Source organism: Pempheris klunzingeri, chromosome 17 (genome assembly GCF_042242105.1).
Source record: "Pempheris klunzingeri isolate RE-2024b chromosome 17, fPemKlu1.hap1, whole genome shotgun sequence".
Taxonomy (NCBI): Eukaryota; Metazoa; Chordata; class Actinopteri; order Acropomatiformes; family Pempheridae; genus Pempheris; species Pempheris klunzingeri.
In genome coordinates this window covers 13,761,699-13,784,122 of record NC_092028.1, presented here as the reverse complement: position 1 = coordinate 13,784,122, position 22,424 = coordinate 13,761,699, and the positions used below count along the sequence as shown (strand labels likewise).

Below are 22,424 nucleotides of genomic sequence, written 5' to 3'. Positions count from 1 at the left end.
AGCGCTGTCTTACACATGGCTGTGTGTATTTTGTGGCTCCCACTGACGTTATGTTATGGCTTATGTTATGGCTCTCTTGTTTACATGTTGCAAAGCAATTCACTGTTTACGTTGGGTCGACACGTCCATATTTGTTTATCGTGGTGACAATGAGTCACAGCTCTGCGTTTTCCGCTTTCAACCCAATAAACAACAGAACTGTTAATACTTTACCCCATTTACAAGGGAATTATTATTTATTATTTGAATTATTTTCAAATGTACAAATTAGCATTTATTTAAACAAAATAACAAGGGATAAAAAGTGCAACAAAAATGTTTTTGAAGTAATAATCTATAGATAGAGAAAATATATGGTTTTAATATAAAAATGGACGAATCCGTCTACTTTTTTTTTTTTTAAATATTCTTATACATATATTTAAACCATACTGTATAGTAGTATTTATTTATTTGTATGAGAGACTTTTCCATCAATAAATACGTGTCTTATCACCATGGAAACGAGTGCGACTACTGTAGCCACACCCCTCCGCTGACGTCACCGCGACGGGTGGTGGACTTCCTGGTTACTCTGCGCTGCAAGTAGAGCTGCTTGTTGATGAGCTATTAGTTTCAAGTAATGGTACATTTCCTTCTGCGGCGAGACTGCATCGGCCGGATTCGCCTAGCGCTCACTCTCTTCGGACTTCCCTGTGCCGTCTGCGCCGCCGGAGTCAGGTATGGACCGCAGACATTTTACTGGAAGCTATTTTACGTTTCGACAGTTTCGGCTTTAAGCTAACACTTTTAATCAAAGGTTTTGTGCTGCAGGGGAGTTGATATTGGAGAGAGTCAAAGTCCTCAATCACTGGCATTAAACACGATTTAAGTCAATGCTAGAATAGATTCAACCATTAGCTAACTGCGTTTTATATTAATGCACAACACTTGACTTGTGCAAAATTGTTGACAAACTTTACCTCCATTTAAAATCCTATTAATATGTTATTTTATATTATAACAATAACTTGAGACAACAGATCTGTGTTGTAGTGTTAGTGTAGCTCTCATCCTGGTGTCATTACATGATTCCACGACTCAAATGACAACCAGCTCAGTGTTTGGTTTCCTTCCTTTTCAGTGTTACCTGTGTGTGGCACAGATTGGTGCTGTAACCGCTTGATTGGGATGGTTCTTCTCTGCTAATGAGCAGGGAGGGCGAGGAGTACATGTGGGGTTAAGCTGGTGCCACGCTTCCGGTGCAGGGATGGTAGAGTGAGCAGTACTTATTGGATTTCTCTGTCTCATATTTCTTCCCCTGAAGGCCCGCCATCTCCTGCTCATCGTCCCAGCCTTTCAGAACCAGTCAAGCCATCCGAGCCACCAGTTGCTCTAACCATTACACGACCAGTGTCCAGACAATGCCATCCTCTGCAGCGCCTCATGTTAAGTCCAGGTGCCCCCAGTATCCAGGGTCCAAAATCAAGCGCTTCCCCGTGCCTGATGCCAAGGTGGACTGGAGTCAGGACTGGCCGCAGTATAATCCAGTCAGCTACACCGACCCTTCAGTGCTAAAGAAGCCAGCATGGGCGGATCCTGATATTGGGTGAGCAACACAGAATTTACTAGCTAATTTATACCAAAAATATTTGTTATACACGCTGTTTGTTTCCAAAGATCAGCAGCAGTTTATTCGTGCCAATATTGATGACTTCTGCTGGTGTTGCAGTTCTTTCTCTCCAAAGTTCAACGCTGTGGATGGAGCTGTGGATAGGACAAGCTTTGATGGCAGCTACAAAAACGAAAAGGGAAAGCCACTGTAAGTTATCAAGTACCAAGAGAACTGCTTCTTACAAAGGATTCCCTGACACGGACATAACATTAGATGGCAACACTCGATTGTTTTTTCTCAAAAAGTGGGATTTAAAGCCCCGAGGGGTAGAACGTAGACTAAAACACAGATAAGACTTTGTAGAATTGATCAGCTTATGTATTATGGATGGCCGGTTTTGATACTAATGCACAAATACGTCAGGATGACTGGGCAGAAGAGGGCTGTGAACACTTCTGAAAAGCAGTCGTTAATTAGAGACTCTTCAATGCTCTTATGTTCATCTTAACATTTAAAGTAAAGTGCTGACATATCTCCATAAAACTGCTTATAAATGAATGTGCCACATTATTTTGTGCTCATTTAGGAATCCTCATGGACGCACGGGGTTGACTGGTAGAGGTTTGCTGGGACGATGGGGACCGAACCATGCAGCAGATCCCATTGTCACCAGGTAACTTTGTTCTTACTTTATACACCAGTGGAATTCAGTTGCTTACTAAGTGTAGTTCATAACTTATTTAGTTACACAAGGAATGATTCAAAAGAGTCAATAATATATCCAAACCAGGCAGTTCAAGGTTCCTCTAAAACCAGCAATTTCCTGTTCTGTCAAAAAGACAAAGTTGCTCAATTGCCAAAGAACTGGGACCTCTTTTGCGCTTTGCACTCTTTTGCACAGTTTTCTTTTTATAGCTGCCTGGTGGCCTGATGTTTGTGACTGTCTGCCAGGTGGAAAGTTGATACCAAAGGAGCAAAAGTCCTTCACTCAGTCTCCAAACGGCCTGTCCTGCAGTTCGTGGCTATCAAGAGGAAAGACTGCGGAGAGTGGGCCATTCCTGGGGTCGGCACCTTTTTATATTTCTTTTCACTGGGCCTACCATTATATGCTCGCAGCTAAGTCATGTGTCATATGTAAGATGTCGTGGTCCTGTGACTTGCTTGCTTCGTAGGGGATGGTGGATCCAGGGGAGCAGGTCTCTCTCACGCTGCAGCGGGAGTTCTCGGAAGAAGCTCTGAACTCGTTGGCAGTCCTGCCGTCAGAGAGAGCGAAAATCCATGAACGCATCGTCAAACTTTTCAAGTCGGCAGGGTTTCAGGTCAGCAACTGACCCACCGCTCGCTTGTTTGCTGGAGCATTACAGTCAACAAGTGCCTCCAAGAGGAAAATTAAAATAACTTTATTGTCCTTCAGGTCTATAAAGGCTACGTGGACGATCCTAGAAACACTGACAATGTTTGGATGGAAACCGTCGCTGTCAATTTCCACGACGACTCAGGTATCAATTATTAGGAAGACTGTTCTTTTTTCCTCTTAAATTGTCACTATAACAGAAATCCAGTGTGGCATTCATGCTACAGTGGCTCCAAGTTGTCATAGTTCTAAGATATTTTTGCTCTGGGGTGTTGTTATATAGATATATGTGTTGTTACTGCAGGCAACAGTGTGAGCGAGCTGCCGCTGCAAGCTGGCGATGATGCAGGACAAGTCCAATGGGTCGATGTTGACTCGTCCTACCCCCTCTATGCGAGTCATTCCCACTTCCTGGAGCTGGTTGCCAAAGAGAGGAAAGCCCACTGGTAACCAAGGACGGAAGACTCTATTCTGACATAATGATGAAGGAAACATTAGGAGCCCTGTTGCTCTCTGCATGCTGAGAGCGCTTGTGCATTAAGGAAGCATGACACCTAACCTCATGTAAATCTTCCCTCGCTAATTGAAACATAATAATTGCAACAGCCTAATATGCATCTCATTAGTCTGACACTGGTATATGTGTCCTCTATATAATGCACAGCAACACTGTGACCACATGGTTTGAAATATGAAATATGAAGGTTGAAAGCTTGGCTGCAGTCAAAAGCTTTCCAACAATGTTCAACTTGCTGTTTTACTTCGTGGCAATGTACATTTAATTTTCTGAAAAAAAGCCTTTCATTCACTACGGGGAAGAAACCGGACACGAGATTGTGAAAATGCAAGATGCTGCAGAGCAGCACACTTAACCAAAAGACGAAGCCAACCACATGATTTCTATTGGCACAAGTTATGCTAATTTATTCAACGTGAACAAGGATCACATTAACACAGCGCGATCATGAAGAACAAACACAATGAGCTGCTGAACGTAACACGTACTACATTAAGTTAAGTGTGATAACAAGAGCGATTCAATCAAAATAAAAAAAGTGTAGAATCACTTTGATCTTTATATGTGAATAGAATATGAAGATGTGCTGGTGCTCAGCAGTGCACTGACAGGCTGAAGCTAGAGGATGAACATGCTTTCAAGTGGTAACAGACGGTGAAAGTGAAGGCCATCTTACACTGAACAGCCTGGTTTTATGAAACATTCACATCCACACGCATCATCCCACTGCTGGGGTTAGTTTGCGATGAAGCAGTGATGGAGGATTACTCATTAAGTGGCTTGTATGTGTTAGGATTCATGACACACGAACACATGGGCACTTCTGTCATCAGAAGACAGACAGCAACAGCTTGAATTAGGTTTAATAATGAGAGAAAGCTGCATAATCTTGTGTTTCTTACATTTGTCTTTTGCCTAATTTAACAGATTTCATTGGATGTGGTATAAATATTCTGTATGCAATGTGGTTTATCAAGTGTGAGCCTCTTAAAAGAAAATCTTCATTGAATTAGATTCACAACAGTTTCATCCTTTTTTATTTACTCTCATCACTCAGGCTGCAACATTTCCCACATGATGCAATATGAAACTGTATTAAGGTACCAGCAGCTGTGTGTTTACAGCTGGTGGACTCCCAGTTCTCCCAGGCCACTTACCAGCTCCATTTACAGTAGGAGCACTAAAAGCATTTGGTGTTGCAAGAAGGAGGGGTATTTCCCATCCAGATTTCCCCAGTTGTACTATTCAAATTGGCAGCCTTCCAGTCACAAAATCCTCCAAACTTTGCCCTCAGAATTGATTTTATTTTATTTTTTGCTCAATGTGACTTGTGATTATTATCACACAAAATGAATAAAAGGTAGGATGAGTTATCAAATATTTTCAATCTTAATTTGTTTCAATATTATGATCATTCTTGTAAGGCTTTGCTGATTGTCTTGTCTTTAAATGCCATAATGTGGAAATGAACCCAGAGGTGTCCGCTTTCTAAACTTGCACTGAAAGTGACTGATCTTGTGTTTTTTTTGTTATTCACTGTGAATTCAGCTGCCTTTATGTTTATGGCTCAGCCTCTGCATTAGAAGCAGTAATCTTCACGTTTATGCAAACTTGAGGCCATATGAAGTGTTACAAAGCCAATAAAAATGCAATTGGTTTTTAACAAATGTATTTTAATAGTTTTTGCATGGGCACACACCAGTTCAGGAGCAATAAGGGATCAGGGACAGTGTGACAGGCAGACTGGAGCACCCGGAGGATCGAACCATTACTCTACCTCTGAGCTCTGTGCATAGGGACTGATCTTTTCACCAGCTGGGAACACGCCCAAACACCACAAGCTACTTTTTTATTGAGTGGACTAGTCTGTAATCATTTACTTTTTTCAGAGTAATGTTTTTCAGAGTGGCCTTGGACCTGACAGATACTCTCCTCACTCAGACAGCAGCAAGGTATACTACCTTATTACAGCAGTTATATAGTCCATAAGTAATGACAACTCAGTAAGACAGGCAAAAGAGATGCAAAAGAAGTATTCTATACTTTTGAACAGGGCTTGAATATTTACTGTAACACCATATGAAGTGTCGTTTTTTTTATGTGAGGAACATTTTTCATCCTCTCATCCCACTTCCCAGTTTATGGTGTGAATGTGGACTGCCTCAGACATTTGTACCTTCAGTGACACATTTTGTTCAAATTGTGCTGTTTAACTTCTGACTTGAACTGCCTTTTAAAGTAAAACTTATAGTTTTTCCCTCAGCGTACACCTGTGGCGTCATATCGAGCAATCAGAAGAACTACATTACCCAAAATGCTGTGCGACAAAAAGCCGCTCATGTTGACGACGTGGCTGGAGTACGTCTTAACCCCGTGTTTAGGCGGACCGGGGCGATTCAAACAAGGCAACCCGGCTTTGTTCACTGCCAGTTCGCAGAGCTGTGGACCTATAGATGCTTGAACAAGTTTCTCCAAAAGTTTGATATCATCACTGGCTAACAATGTCGAAAATCAAGAGCCGAAGTGCCGCTAACGCAGAGTCGGTATCTGGTGGTGTGTCCTGCGATGAGCGCATCTTGCGGGATTGTCACCAACTGTACATGGACCCCGACAGCGGTGAGTTGGCTGACATATTTACTGCTGGATTCAAACATTCACTCATTGTGAATAGTGAAGTTAAGATAAGCAGGCATTTGGCTGACTGGGGTTTAACTAGCTAACTGTACTAAGTTAAGTTCAGGAGGCTAACCGTTAGCTAATGTTAGCTAACTCATAGGCAAGGATTTGGTGATTTGGCTGACGTTGCGCTAGCTAGCATCAATGCTAGCTTTAGTCACATTAGCCACACACAGCTGTGGAAGTATTTTATTAAACCATTAATTGAGCTACACAGTCTCGACGTATTGGTATTGTAGCTCTTAATACAACTAGTGTTGTATCAACATTGAGGTTTCACTTGTTATTTAGAAGGTGCGTCGCTGGACAGTCTGGGTCCCCATACAATCAATGAAGTAGCTACATCAGTTTTTAAATGCCATCTGTGCTCTTCCTAAATATTTGAATATAAGTGCCGGTGATGTAATGTCTGTGGTCCTTCTCCAGCTCCCACTCATTCATGCAGTTGTCTTGCTCTTTCTGCAGGAGCTCCATGATGGCTCCAGTATTCCTTGATTTTAATGAGACCACTGCGACACCTGTAAAAATGTTGTTAGTGGTTATTTAGATCATGTTCTCTCTCTGTTTTGTTCAGGGTTGATCTCAATAGCTGAATCTGTTGGTGTGAAGTTGCTGGCGCCCAGGAAAAAGATCACCGTGTTGCTGATGGGCAACCACTCTGCTGGGAAGAGCTCCTTCATCAACTGGTGAGGATGTTTGTACAAAAGCTGGTCTCTACTTTTAGCAGGTCAACATCAGACTTATCAACGATTAGCAGCGAAAGTGATCCCTTAAACGCAACACAGTGAAACACAAAAAATGTAAATGGCACGCAACAGACAACAGTGTGTATAAGAACAGGTTTACCTTGTGCACCATATCTAGTCTAAATCTGTTCAGCTTAATTTGTGTCTGTTGCAAATCAAATTATTCAGGCTGCCCCTGACTAAAGATTCTCCTAGTTAACTTGTAGTCCTTAGCTCGAGCCACTAGTGCAGTCGTTGCTCTTTTATGATCTAAATTCAGTTATTTAATCACTGCTCACTAGTGGGCAGTGAATACTTAAATATAGATTTTACAAGCCCACGCCTAAAAGTAGTGGTGATTCAGAATGTGTTGGAACAACCATCAAGGAGGTTAAACATTTTCTGAATTTATTTCAACACAGAATAACATTGCTTTAACTTTAGGAAGTGATCTGGTCTGATTAAGTGTCTGTCTAGCTATCTATCTGACTGTCACTTCCTGTGTCCGGCCTTTCAAATTAAATGCTCTCTTGGGCTTCATACACAGTCCATAGGGTTTGACCTAATTTTGGCACAGCTCCCAAATGGAGTTTGCGTTGGGTTTTATTTTCTTGTTGTTTTTTTTTTTTTATGACCAATGAAAACTTGATCAACTAAGACTCTCCTCATTGACTAACATTTGGCTATAAAGCGATAGCCCTCAAATTTATAGGAACAAAATGGCTAAATGTAATCCATAATGCATGAGCTGCTGCAAAGAGTTTTACAGAGTATGCACCAGTCTATTGATTGAGCTGAATACATAGTTCTGATTGATTTTTAGTTTGGACAGTGCAGAAAACTGACTTGGAAAAAAACATTTCTCATCCATCGGTGCATCGCTGAGTTGTTACAGTTCCTTTTTGTTATATATATATGTATATATATTTTTTTCTTCAGGTATGTGGAAGAGCACATCCAGCGCACTGGAGTAGCTATTGAGACCCAAGGTTTCAGCTTTGTTACAAATGGACGCAAGAGAGAATCCCTGACAGTGAGTGCAACAGTACACAACAAATAAGGATCCATTTGTAATATAGGTGTATATTTGGTCCTCAACTGCCAACCGTGATGCCTTAAGGCATTCTTTGTGATACTGACTTATTACAACAACTCAAATTAGTTCCTTTTCAGTGATTTATGAACTTCTGGTGATCCTGATACCTGGCTCACAAACTGTCTGATCTGGTTCTGTTTGTCTTTAGGGAAATGCCACCCTTCATCTGTATCCACACTTCAAGCCTCTGCAAGAGTTCAAAGGTAAGATTTCAGTTTGAATCACAATCTCTCCCAGTTCTATTCTAAAGACTACAATGATGCACTTTGTTTCCCTTTAGGCTGCTGCCACACTGATCCACTCCCAAATTCCCAGCATTCTGCTGGAGAGATTTGCTGTATTGTTGTTTGTCCATTTGGCAACTACTTAGACATGTGTCTGTATACTTTGTCTGTTGTATGACGCAGCAGTAGAACCGATCGATTAGTGTGGCAGCACTCTCAGTAACAAAGAGATCAGAATCAAGCATAATTATAAATATCAACGTCCTACATGCTTTTCACCTCAACTCTCTGATCTCCTCAAATTGATTTCTAGGTGTCTCCGAGTACTTGAGCACAGAAATCTGCACATCGAGACAGAAACGTTTCAGCTTGGTGACATTTGTGGACTCCCCAGGGTTGGTGGACGGCGATATGAAGTATCCCTTTGATGTGGATGAGGTTATCATGTGGCTGGGTGGGTTGCCACTAACTGACCTTGTCTGTTGACGTGCTGTAGTTATTAAGCGTCCCCCGAGGCTATTGTGGCAGCTGGTGTTGTGACACCGAGTTATTTTAACTGGTACCGTAAAAATAGATGGATGAAGAGGAGCAGCCCTGCGGGCATTTGTTGAATCTGTGATGTCTCCAGTTAACATGAAGTACTGGCCTCAAAAAGCAGAACTGCAGGAGATTGGCGTCTATCCCTGTACATCCCGACCTCTTATAGGTTTGCGTCAAACACATTTTGTTTCAATTTCTATTAACTTGACCAGACTTTGCTTTTAATCATGTAAAAATATTCAGTTTTTCTTTTTCATTTCAGTGGTTTGCCAAAGGGCCCCCCACTTCTGCCTTAGTATTTGTGTTTCAGTAGTGAGCTTCTTCCAGGTGAACTGCTGGTCTCACCACTTGTTTCGCAAGCTAGCTTCAATTGCCTCAAAACAAACTGACAGCTCAAATTTTATGATCATCTTTCAGTGGAGTCATATTGTCACAGTACAATGATACTTAATCCTGTTGAGGAAAATGATGGTCCTTCCCTCTGTCACTCTCAGGTAATCTCTGCGACCTGATTCTGGTCTTCTTTGACCCCATGGGTCAGGCTCTGTGCAAGCGCACCCTTAATATTGTGGAGAGTCTGAATGATAAACACGGAGATCGACTACGTTTTTACCTCAGCAAGGCGGACGAGGCCGGGGGAGAGTCGGACAGACAGGTATGCGCGGCAGCAGCTCGCTTTAAAAGTTTGTGTTTTGTCACCTTTTCTTCTTTTCTAAAGTGTGGGTAGTTAAACTGCTGTCAAGTGTCTTTACCAGTGCAGCGTTTAAATAATGTACGAGTACAGAACAAACAAGTAAATGGACATTCACTGACATAAAATGTAGACCTGTCTAAATGATACTTAAAAGCAGGAGGTCACATCTTGATTCTCTCCCTCACTTATTTCTGTCATTTTGTGACCGTCTGTCTCAGAGAGTAATGATGCAGATTGTCCAGGAGCTCTGCAAGAGGCCGGGACTCAACAAATGTGGTTTTGACATGCCCACCATCTACGTTCCTAATCCAAACAAGGTAATGGCTGCACTTTCATGGATTTCTAGGCGATTGTCCACTTAAACTCCTGCTCCTTTAATTTGTTCTTTTGCACATTATTCCAATTAGTTCAAAGATTGTTATATAAACTATGTTCCTGTTCTCAGCCGAGTCGCTGCGTCAACCAGATCGAGGAGGTGTGCCGCACCATCGAGAAAACTATCAACCAAACGGTCCAGAATACACTCAACTCCCTGGAGAAGGACTGTGAGATCATCAGCGAGGGCATCACTGATAAGCTCATTAACGACCGGTAACTCATAGAAACAGACTGAAATATTGTTTAAATGTTTTTCAAATTAACTTGCTTTATAGTTGCAATAGTAAAAAACTAAAGTACTTTCATTTGATCATAGTGCAGGATCCAGGAGAGGTTATTTTCTTAGCATTTTAAAAGGTGTTTTATTGACTCTCATTCTTTCTGACTGGAGCCACAGTCCTCAGCAGATATTTCAGATCAGCTGGAGACACACAGTAGCATCAGCCAGTGTTGCCTTTAGAGAATAACTTCGCCCCTCTGCTCTCACAGGCAGGCCAGCACTGGGAACCGACAGGCACGCTGCAAGAGCTGCTTCCTGACTCTGCTGGGCTTCACCGTCCCTCTGGCTCTGATGGCCTTGCTGGTTCTGGGCTCCCTGTCCCAGGAGCTGCTGGAGATGGCTCTGGGCCGCAACGGCACCGAGATGCTCTCCCTCTACCTGGTGAGTGCACTGCTCTCTGGTGTGTTGTAGTCGTTTCATCATCTGCGTGCAAAGCAGTCACAACTAATTGTAGCTGCCCTTGTGATCCACAGACTCCCGTAGTGAAAGTATTTGACTCCCTGTCTGCGGAGCAGCAGCTTTACAGCTGTGGCGCACTGGTCTTCCTCTCCTTCCTCCTGCTCATCATCGCACGCTTCTCCTTCAGGTAGGAGGACGAGATCTCAGCACAGTCACAGCTTTTATTCTGATGGTATCGAATCAGCTGCTTTTACTTTACTGTAAGGTCACCAATTTCATTCATTGTAACATTATTTATTTTCATTTTCTTTGTTGATTTTACACTTGTATATCACTTATTCATTTAACCTCTTTCCCAAGTGTTTTACATATTTTTAAATGTGATTTCAGGTTATGTTATCTTGCTTTCTCCAATGGGCACGCTGGAAATAATCATTAGCTATTAATTAATTCAGTGAGTAGGATGGCTTTTAAGCAGAAATGCCAAATATCCCCTTTTCCCAGTTTGCCAGTTCAGAGCATTTGCTGTTTTTCTTTGTCTTATGCTATAATAAATCAAATATCTTTTGGGTTTTGAGGCACAAAACAAGCAATTTGATGACATCGCTTTTTTTTTATACCACTCTCCTTTTTTTACTGCAGCAGTGAACTTTTTTCCCCCCATGGTGGAACCAAGTAGATAATCCATGTTAAGCAGCCACGTGTGACTTTGGGTTCTTGAACATTCACAGTTTTGCAACTTTTGCTGGTACGTTAATCACAAATCTCATGAAATTCTTGGACACCTCCCTTCAATTCTCTTGCAGGACTCAGCCAACCCTGTCAGGCAAACAGAAAAGGCAACTGCAGGAGAAGCTGGAGTACGTTCAGGAGGTGGTCAAGACCAAAAAGGTATTGTGTGTGTGTGTGTGTGTGTGTATGTGTGTACAATAAAACAGCAGTATTTGGATGTGTTGACTGTCTTTTCTTTCCTTCTAGAAAAAGCTGTATGAAGAATACCTCCGCCAGAGTGTGAGCGATCACGATATGGACTTGTAGAGAACGACTAAGGTAACACATGACGATTCATCATCCCAGCACTGACGTAGGACCAAATGGAAATTAAAGTGTTGCCAAGGTTTCACACCAGCCGTCATGTCCCTCGATGCTGTGTCCTGTGGAAGCAGCCTGATGTAAATCTCAGTTATAAGCACATGGTACTCTCATAGAAACCCATCCAAGTTCAGGTGCTCTAGATACAGTATATTAGATGGTGTTACCTCTGTAAAAAAACTAGCAAACTACCTGCAGACAAGTTGGGTTTTGCCTCATTGAAAATGAGCTTTTCTTACGGATCACTTATTTGTTGTGAGCATTTCTATACACGTATTCTGTGCCTCTGCTCCACTCAAAGGAATTCAGGCTCATACCACTTTAAGATATTTAAAAACTTGCAAACTATTTATAATATTCCTTTATCAGAGAAATTGTATTTTGGTTAAATGGCATAAAGCACTGTTTTACATGAGTCACTTTGTATGAATTAATGTTTTTGAAGACTTTCAACCACATTTTATACAGTATTTTGGCTGCTCGGTATCTTAAAGTTGCATTTTTGGGTCACATCATGAATGTCTGTACTGACTAACATTTCATAGTTCAAACGTCTGCACAAGTAAATATCCAGGAATCATGTTATCACTGACCAAATCAGCTTTTTGTATTTTTCTGATCTACATTGTGACCATGTTTTAATTAATGCAGATAAGACAAATAAAAGACAACATTGAATATTAGAGCTGATGTGGCTTTTTCTTCTGATAGATCTCTGAGCTTGAACTTCATGAAACATGAAATTAAACAAATCCCCAGAACAATGCATTTCACTGATCTAAGTGTCTGTAGTAGCTCTAACTTCTTTTCCTCTTTTGTTGAACTGACACTTTCTCAGGCCTGAACATCTTAAATACCCCAAGTGTTGGCTACAGGTCGACTCGTGCCTTGACTGAAGGTGCCACATTTTACAAAATACATATTTTCTTCCTTTACGTAGAACCTAAAACATACTGGTCTGCCTCTTTTGAAGGCTCAAATGATTCATTTTTTGAAAATCTTATAAATTTATAATATCTGCGTTTGGAGATGTGTGGTTTCCACATGTAACATGTAAATTAGACTGACACAAATCCACGTATGACCGTACAGTCTCCATTTGTATTCCCTACTTCAGAATTTTATTCCTGCCACACCCTGTCAGGCTGCAAATACTGTAGATAAGATAGAAGCAGGGTGCATGGCTTCCAAGATATCAGATTTCTAGATGAAGAGATGAAAATCGAAGAGAGGCGTGTAAGAGTAGAGAGATGGAAAGCTGAGTCGAATAGATCCAGCCTTGGCCACAGCATGTAAATAAATAAATAATAAGGAATGTGTGGTATCACCATTTTGGCCAGGTTGGTGAGACCAGCAGTTTCAGATCCTGTGTAGTTTTTACTGGAAACAGGAAACCTTGCAAAGCCATGCCTTTTGTCAAGCAAAGGAAGCAGGTGCAAAAAGACAGAACTGCAAAGCTGCTGCTAATAAAATAGTTTCCAGGGTTAACGTCAGTTTTAATGTCCTTGTGAGTTATTTCACTTGTCAGTTTCAAACAGATTAAGTTTGTTAATCACTTATATAGACTTTTGCTCAGAAGGAAGGGTGATAAATGGCAACATTAACTCAGATTTTAGTTGAAGTTGTTGAATGCATGATATTAATAATTTGACATGACAGACAATCATGAACACACATGATTATATAACCTTTTGTGTGTGAAGGACGGCTCGCTGCAGAGGACACATTATGCTGCAGAACATGACCGCTGATAACACACAGCCAAAGCTCATTTTGCAGGCTGCACAAAAGGGACGAATTTCCATGGAAACTGGTTTCTGTGTTGATTTTTGTCTTGTTTAACGGAGGAATTCGGTGGTGGACAGCACATGGAGCACCCCAGTACACTGCCTTCACAATTACTTTTTTTTACAGCAAGGTCAATAGTTAATATGAAGGTACAATGAGATGTGATTTGTTCTACACTTTTGATCAATACTTGTGTTTTGAAAAGGGTTTTTCAGACATCACATGCAGTGTTGGGAAGGTAAGTGCAGAGCAGTGCATTTAAAAAAAAAAAAGAAAGAAAGCTACATCTGCGAACAAAATATAAAACAACTGGATACTGCCAAGATATTTTTAGATCACTGAGGAAAGTTAAACTGACACCATATCTTCCTCAATAATACCAGTCTTCCTCCACCAGAGGGTATCCATATTTAGAGGGACAAATATTTCTCAACACCTCCATATTATTCTCATTATAAGATAAGATATTTATAAGTCCCATGGTGGGGAAATTCACAGCTTTACAGCAGCGAGTGAGTAGCAGAAGTAGAACATTCAACAGAACAAGAAATAATAAACTAGTGGACAGTGAAAAAACAGGAGGAGATATAAGAAATACATATAAAAATATGTACAATTTAAACAAGATGTCATGCAATTCTGTCATCTGATTGGAAATGATCTCATATGATGTTATTATATGTGTAGTGTTGACTGCTGCACCTGACAGGTGAGAGCTGAGGGACCTGTTTCAACATGTGATACATTTTGTCTGGTCCTTCCTGTGTCCCAATGCCCCATCAGCAATAAAATGACATAATAAAAAAGATATAAGTTACAGTAGCCTATATAGTGTCATATATATATATATGAGACAGGCAGCCATGAATGTGGCTCAAGCTGTGGGTCAGTGACCTCCAGGGGTCACCAAACAGCGGACCTGACTGACAGTCGGGTGTGGCCACTTTTCCTGCTGTTTTTACCTCCAGTAAAAAACCCTGTGAAGTGAAACTCAGAGCAGCAGCTGAGGCCGGGAGGGAGGGAAAGGTATTTGTGAACAGGAAGGAGGCTGACGTGATTTCCGCAGGCTTTAGACCGGGGAAAGTTGTTTCCTGGAGTTGACACTGGGCTGATAATCTCCACACCAAAGCCCCGGTGCTGCTGAACGGAATGACTTCCCCGGGTTTCGGACACTTTTGACGGGAAGATGAGCTCCAGGAGGGAAGACACCGGTAAGAAACCCCAGCGGCGCTAAACTTAAATCAGCCATCTGTTAACGGGACTCTGGCCTCTTCACGGCCGGACTGTTAGCAGATATTAACGCTGACTTGTTGCTGCTGTGACTGAAACACCGCTAAACGGCCTGTTAGCATCGCTGCCCGTAGAAATGAACGGGCGCTGCTAGCCGCTAGCTAACTAACGCTTGTATCCAAACTGGGGTCCGGGGACTTCTGTAACCCGCTGAGTGAGCTCCTCCGGTCCAGACCAAAGTGGGATTTAATTCTGTTTTAATTTCTCTCTGAATACACTGACTGGTTCAGCTCTTTAATTCACTACCAACCCAGTCAGTAGCTTTAAAATGTTGACCCACTAACTCAAGCTGGAGCAACAAGTGAAGCTGTCCAGCTTAGAACTGGTCCTCAGCAACAACATTCAATTAAATATTAGTGTCTGCACATAATAATAAGCAGTGGTGGAATATAACTATGTGCTTTTACTCAAATACTGTGTTTAAGTATACATTTGAGTCTCTTCTTTCCCCATCACTTTCTATTTCTACTCACATTTCAGAGGGAAATGTACTTTTTGCTTCACCAGATTTATCTGACAGCCACAGTTACTTGTTGTTATTCAGATAAATACGTATATTTTTTGCATGAAACACACGAAGAACTTATAAAATACTATACTAGACTTTGAATTACAAACTAGTTGAGAGATTAAACAATTAGCTGATTGGAAGAAGATGTATCAGCAGCTATTAATTGATAATAGCTGCATATATGTGAGGATTTGCTGGTTTTCCTTAATTTGTTTTGTTAGTTTTTAAGTGTGGCCTGTTAACAAACTAATAAGTAATAATGATCTAATGGGATAATAATAGTATAACAGTCACACATGACATTTTTCTGAGCTTTAGTACTTTAGATTTAAGATTTACCATTGTCCTGGTTTATACTATATACTTTTACTTGTGACTGAGTACATCCACAGTATTAATATCTGAATACTTCCTCCAGCACTACTGATAACGACAGCTGCACTTAATAAAACCTTATGTTGAGTTTTAGGAGCCAAATACTTTTCATTTGCTTGCTCTATGACTGTGATTGGTGTTGACAGCACGTTTGACACAGCTGTTCTCCTCCCAAATCCAAAAGATTTCTGTTACTGGAGTTTCACAACAGTTTGCTCATAAGAGGTCTGAAAGGAAGAACAGGAGAATATGAGCAGGAGGATAACATGCTGCACATTTATTGTTCTGCAAATGACAAAAATGTGTACTGCTGTTTGTTCATCCATATAACTGGTATTTGGTGTGAATGATAATGCTTTGAGGCAAACTGAGGGGTTAACTACATGTTGGGTTTTAGTCCGAAAGTCAGATGAAAAAGAAAAACATATTTTGCAGAAAAAAACTTGTAATTACTAAAGTACTATTTTTATTTTTTCTTCTGTTTTTTTTTTTTATTTACTGAAGACATGAAACCATTTTTTTGTTTATTCACCATTTGTGTTCAACTTTCAAACAGCTCTACAGTCAGCACTATTTGCACATAACAAAGATTTAGATTTTCATACTGCGAAGTTCACGACGCCTCAAAGTTTCCCATGTTTGACCTCTGACGCAAACACACGATGAGCGAATAACACGATGAAGGCAAAGCACAGCAACCTGTCTTATCATTTTCAGAGGCGAGCCTGCAGGCCCAGCTAGCCGAGTGCCGAGCTCAGGTCGAGCACTGGCAGGGCGTGGCGACGATCTGTGAGCTGAGCAAACAGGAGGAACTGGCAGAGCTGCAAAAACAATGTGATGAAGAGATCCAGTCTCTGCAGGAGGCCCTCAGAGGTGTGTGTGTGTGTGTGTGTGTGTGTGTGTGTGTGTGTGTGTGTGTGTGTGTGTGTGTGTGTGTGTGTGTGTGTGTGTGTGTGTGTGTGTGTGTGTGTGTGTGTGTGTGTGTGTGTGTGTGTGTGTGTGTGTGTGTGTGTGTGAGAGAGAGAGACAGTCCTTGTATGCTCATGGTCTAATTTAACATGATGAGTGTTTTTGCATTTTTTTTGTAAGAAGAAAGAAATTGGAGCCTTAATGATTTGAATTTCTTTGTCTCACATCTAAAATGTTGCACCATAGATTCTCACACTCTGTATTGTTCTTTAATTGTCCCCAAAGAAATACAGATACCGGTAAGAAAGAGAATCAGAGGACAAACACAAGAGAGACTCCACATATTTGATATAAATACAGTAACCATGAATGAAAACATACAAGTTTATAGAGGAAAATATACTTGTGTATAGATCACATAAACAAGGATAGGTGATAGTTGTAAGTAAAGACAATCTTAAGGCTTCTCTGATAAGAAGTCTGGTAGCAACAAATACAGCTACAAGCATTTAAGACGCCCGTTCAGAGGAAACCTTGACTCTCAGTTTCACTCTGATGTAAGCTGGACTTTTAAAAGCTTTAAAGGAAAAGTAGAATCTGATGTCACCGGACTTACTGAATACCATAATAGATTTTTGGCTTTTGTGCAAGCAAATAATATCTGACCTTGATTGGAAAACTCTTAACTGGATGTTTTTTACTGATAAAAACTGGTTGCAGGAAACATAAAAATTGAAAGAAATTTTTGAAAGAAACTGAACAGCTCTGTGGTTTTTGATTTTCATTTCTCATTTACTTTAGTTCCTAATTCAGACCAAATGCTACACTAATAGAAATCACCCTGTTGACTGTAGATGGGGTGAATAAATGGCTTTTTTGTAATCTCAAGCGTTGATTTAAACTGTATTGTTCATCTTACTAGAGGAGTAAATGCTTATTTAATCATTATTTCATTATCTTGCTGTGTTTACAGAGACAGCAGCGCAGTATGAGGCCAGGATAGCTGTTCTTCAGTCTCAGCCTGTGGAATGGAGGAGAGCCAGTGGACACAACATGGTCCGTGTTTAATTTTGTGTCATATTTTTTCCAAACGTTTTGCCGAGTATTCTGAATCCGAGCATTGGCTTTCCTCCACCTGTTAGATCACTGGAAGAAAAGGCAGGATGGATGCAGCAGTCGCCGGTAATGAATCCCCACCGCAGGCCACTAACAGCCAGACAGAGGCCGAGGCCACGGCACCGACGGACAGGACGCATAACCAATCAGCGGACCTCGAGGCGGCGGCAGAGGGAGAAGGGGCGCCGCTTACAACAGAAGGGTATTTTTCACTGCGGCACTGCGACTCGGCCTCGTTGTCCTCCTTCTCCTTAGACACGCCCTCCCTGCCCAGAAAACCCCACGCTCAGGAAGACACCGACTCTCTGGTCTCCACAGGAACTCTGGTGCCTGAAGCCATCTACCTGCCGCCGGCTGGACACCGGCTGGTCACCCACAACGACTGGGACACACTCAACGCTCAGGTGTGGTATTTAAAGCTGAGATATCTCTGTCAGAGGTCAAAAAAGGACATTCACGCCTTTGTATAGCAATAGAAAAATGCATCTTTACACTCCAATCTATGCAAGTTTTTGATAGTTGTTGCAAATTTTTGGACTGACTGAAAGTTTCCTCATAGACAAATGGCTTTTCGGTGTAATGGGAGTGTGGTGTGTGCAGGTGTCAGAACTGCGAGGGGAGGTGAGTCGGCTGCAGGCTGAGAAGGAGGAGCTGGAGAGAGAACTGGATACACAGACCAACCACACACACAAACAGGTGAGCAGCACTGCTCGCACTCACCCAGAGTGGATGTGATGGAAATGGATATGTGTGCAGCTTTATACACAATCCTTTCTTTGTGTATGTGCAGGTATCACTGCTCCAGTCTCAGGTCCAGACTTCAGAGACTCTCCTCCAGGATTTGCAGAAATCTTTTAGCCAATCACAGAATGCAGTTCAGAGTCGGCTGGTGAGTGATATGATGTCGGTGCTACAGAGTGAGAGTGTTTTGGAATATAAGCCTATTTTCTTTTTTACTGAATGAAGTTAGAACTGCGCAGCTTAGCTCAGCATAAAGAATGTAAACGGGGCGAGCTTTGCAGGAATTTGTTGGTGGATTTTGGCCGAGGCTAGCCGTTTCTGCTAAGCTAAGCTAACTGGCTGCTGGCTCCAGCTACATATTTTTTAACATAGACATGAGTAGAGTTCGTCTTTTCTTCTAATTTTGGAAAAAAGATAATAAGTGTGTTTCCCAAAATGTTAAACTTTACATTTTTCATGTGTTCAACCATCCTGATTAAAAGTTAAAAAGCGCCAAGAACAGAAATTAATGGGTGGCTCTTAGTCATTTGATGCCTTGGCTAAGTCTGTATTTACCCATAAGGCATTTGTGTGCCAGCATACATTTTATTAACACATTATTCAGCAAGAGGAGTTGTTCAAATTTGCATTTTGTGTGTCCAGGCGGAGCTGTCCTTTTCCCAGAGGAAGATGTGCAACGAGCTGTCCAGACTGAAAGGAGAGGAGGTTGAGGATGAGGGACCAGAGTCCAGCTCATCATTCCCAGCAACCCTGCAGGTATGATTACTGCTTTAGGTTTTCATTGACACTAGAGACTTCATCTGCTTTGTAGATTCTACACTATATCTGCTTTACAAGGAAAACTCAGCTTATGCCTCATAAAAATGTGGACTCCAGCACAGTTAGTAAAATAATGTATTTGGCATTATTTGCATGCAGTTTAACGAGAAGAATAGTTTCACTAAGCATTTTAAAGGGAAATGAAACCTGTGTGAAGGGTTTTTATGTCTCTTCAGAGAGGACTGCGGTTTAGTTTAGCTGCTGATTTTCTTCATTTCAGATATTTGTTCTGTTGGTAGTTTGAAATGTTTATTCAGGTTCTTTTAATTTGAAAAGTCTTGCTGTTCAGGTGCTTTGTCTTAAATAGCAGGCGGTTACTGTAAGTGTCAGTGTGCACTGACTGTTGAACTCTAACCTGCAGGGGGCGCACTGTGAGGAGCGTCTTCGCATTGAGATTGTCAACCTGAGGGAGCAGCTGGACACTCGGACGGAGGAGAATGGTCTGTGGATTATATTGTTACTCAGGGCAGGTTTTCAACACTGACTGTCGTGACACTGACACAGTTTTTACTTTTCTCTCTTCCTGTCTGTTCCTGCTTGTAACTGCTGTCATCAGAGGTTTTAGAAGGTGAGTGAACAACTCGTGCTTTATCATTAGTCTGGTAAGCCAACGAGTAGGTCTTGTGATACATCTCAGTTTGATTTCACTTATCGAAACCAAACTGTACAAACATTCCTGATAACCACAGCATTTCTTCCATGGCTCAGCGATTGATCTCCTAGCATAAACTTTAAGCATTCTTGATTGTGACTGTGTGCAGTGCAGCTTTCCAGTCTGAAGACGGAGACAGAGAGGATCCAGGCCCAGAAGGACCAGCTGCAGGCTGAACTGCTGGCCTCCCGCACTGAATTGGAAGCCCTGCGGGTGGCGCTCTCTCATGTGCAGAGCACCAACAAGGCTCTCAGTAACGATAAGGTACATCCAACCTGCATTTGAGACTCCTGTAGTGGGCCAATCAAAAAAAACTTCCTTGTCTCCATGACAACTGAGCATCTCTATCTACTGAGGAGGGTCGAGATGTGGTTGAAAGCCTTGGAAACAAGTGTTTAAAGATTTTCCTGTGAAAGTGATCATTAAAGATGATCAGTGGTTTTCAGGATAAACGTTGCTTGCAGTCACGTGATTCTGATGATGCTCAACATCCTTGATAAAAGCTTCTCGTGGTTTCTTTGATTAATTGATGTGAGCAACCGTAAACAACACAAACCACAGGCATTTTTAGAGTTTGTGTAAGTGTTTCTAATGGAGAAAATAATTTCCTGCCCCCTCCCCCCGCACTTGTCGCCACAGAAACACTGAATGGCTTGTTTGCATATGTCGAGACGTTTCAAATGAACACCTCACATGTTCTTCCTTAATACTTCCCATAGTTTAATAATAATATTACTGCTTTCCAGTGTTTAGACGATGAAAAAAACAAGTGATCCCAACATGTGGTGATGGGAAATGTATCGATAATGAAATGGGACATGTTGTCTATTCTGGTTAAATATACATTGTGAATTATGTAAATAGTAACATGCATTGTTTGCTTCAGTGTTTTTTTCCCCCCTATAATTACCATAATAATACATGTTCAAAATAATAACACATGTCCAAATCTGACGCATGGGGGGGCTTTAATTTGGCTGTCTTACAGGAGGCCCTGCAGCAACAGTGTCTGGAGCTGCGTAGCCAAGTGATCAGCCTGCGCTCCCAGGTCGACACCAGCCAGACTGTACAGAGGGACTTCGTCCAGCTCTCCCAGTCGCTTCAGGTTAGAAGCAGTGCACAGTTGTATGAAGTAATTTTAGCGGACGAGTGATGGTTACAAATCCTGAATGAAAGAAATGAGCGAAACGTTTTCTCATAGAGGTGTAAAATATTTTTATTTTTTCACTGTATACCAATGACAAACTGATCCGTCTTTTTCCCTTCAGGTGAAGCTGGAGTTAATTCGGCAGGCTGACAGTCTCGAACAAGTCAGGGAAATCCTGGAAGAGGGGGTGAGTGAAGCTGGTTCCTCGCCTGCAGACGCCTCGTGAGTTATAGAGTCACGCTGGAACCAAAGAAAACAGACCAAGAGGAAACATCCCAAAAGTGACCAATAAGGGCCAAGAAACCGTCGCCACGTGAAATACAGTCGTGACCACTGGGATTGTCACAGCTGACACTGCTAGCGCTCGTGACACTGGATGGATTCTCCTATAGAGACTTAATCTTTTGCTTGTTTCAGAGATGATGGTTTGATGTCAGTGACCGTATCTGTTGTTTAGTGACCAAAGCGACATCTGATGAACCATAAATGGTCCCGGGACACTGTAAAAATGTTCACACTTACTTTTTTCCAAGTTCATTCCTACTAACATGTATGTAAATGTATTCTGTTGATAAAACTGACATGACTCCACCAAAACACTCAACAGTCCAACACCTGTGTCAGTAACCGAAATGCAAACTTGGAAACAATCACTCACACGTTCAAACTTTTTTTTTTTTTTGCATCTCCTTTGTGAAGGGGGACTTCTAAGCGCGATGGCTCACAGTGCAATAATGAATAATGAAGTGACACAAAGCAGAAACTCTCCTAAATGAACTGCCTGTCAAATGGGATTTGTGTTATGTACATTTGTCATCTTTTCATTTTAGCTTTACACCATTTCCTACTCCTGTTCTTATTACGACCGTAACAGTTTTTAGACTTCAAGCTAATTTATGACGTGGTTTAGAAAAGAAGTTATGTAAAACTTCTCTAAAAGTGAAGAAATGTGACTGTGTAACATCTCGTCAGTTTGTTTTGTGTTAATACATACTGAGAAGTAAAGACGCTACCCTCTCTCCTTAAATATTTTAGTTCATAATCAAATACTATTGCAATGTTTCTCAACCCTGCGCTCGGACCTCCACGCAGACACTTAATATGCAGAAATATCGCAAGGTTTTAAAAGACTATTCTCTATATTTGTTACATTACATTAAATAATAAAAATAAGATTTCATGTACTACATAATTTCATAATTTTCTTTATACATGCATGATCTTGAAATTTGAATACAAAATACTACAGCAAATTCAACTTTACCATGTCACAGGCTATAGAAATATGGTAATGTAAATCAGTTTTTATAGGATTTTAATAAAAGCTATAGCCTTCTTACTCAGCAGCTGCTCTCAAAAACCAGACCACATTCATACATTTAGAAAAGTACATTATTTGTCAATTATTAGTTGTCTGGTTACTGATTGTCATTGACCATGTGATTATTCCTGTGGTGCTCTGTTACACAGCAGAACCTTTAGTAAAGTAAGGAAATGATACTTAACA

General features: G+C 41.3%; 3 protein-coding genes across 3 annotated transcripts; all 3 read left to right on the top strand.

Moving 5' to 3' along the window:
* The first annotated feature begins 582 nt into the window (after nt 1-582).
* Nucleotides 583-5,098, top strand: nudt9 (nudix (nucleoside diphosphate linked moiety X)-type motif 9). The gene is made up of 8 exons (XM_070848695.1): nt 583-720; nt 1,307-1,588; nt 1,712-1,801; nt 2,181-2,267; nt 2,546-2,657; nt 2,767-2,913; nt 3,009-3,093; nt 3,253-5,098. Exons 1-8 carry the CDS (start codon nt 623-625, stop codon nt 3,396-3,398), a joined length of 1,047 nt encoding a protein of 348 aa, XP_070704796.1. The 5' UTR covers nt 583-622; the 3' UTR covers nt 3,399-5,098.
* Nucleotides 5,099-5,814: 716 nt separating this feature from the next.
* LOC139216765 (uncharacterized) lies at nt 5,815-12,254 on the top strand. Its single transcript, XM_070847996.1, has 12 exons — nt 5,815-6,081; nt 6,716-6,827; nt 7,806-7,899; nt 8,111-8,165; nt 8,500-8,640; nt 9,221-9,381; nt 9,639-9,737; nt 9,866-10,011; nt 10,288-10,459; nt 10,552-10,664; nt 11,284-11,368; nt 11,456-12,254. Exons 1-12 carry the CDS (start codon nt 5,967-5,969, stop codon nt 11,513-11,515), a joined length of 1,353 nt encoding a protein of 450 aa, XP_070704097.1. The 5' UTR covers nt 5,815-5,966; the 3' UTR covers nt 11,516-12,254.
* A 2,161-nt stretch (nt 12,255-14,415) lies between these two features.
* Nucleotides 14,416-22,109, top strand: rabep2 (rabaptin, RAB GTPase binding effector protein 2). Its single transcript, XM_070848647.1, has 12 exons — nt 14,416-14,568; nt 16,251-16,406; nt 17,416-17,498; nt 17,585-17,962; nt 18,159-18,254; nt 18,349-18,447; nt 18,942-19,055; nt 19,480-19,558; nt 19,675-19,686; nt 19,880-20,034; nt 20,759-20,875; nt 21,039-22,109. The coding sequence occupies exons 1-12, from the start codon at nt 14,544-14,546 to the stop codon at nt 21,141-21,143; spliced, it is 1,419 nt and encodes a 472-aa protein (XP_070704748.1). The 5' UTR covers nt 14,416-14,543; the 3' UTR covers nt 21,144-22,109.
* The last annotated feature ends 315 nt before the right edge of the window (nt 22,110-22,424 follow it).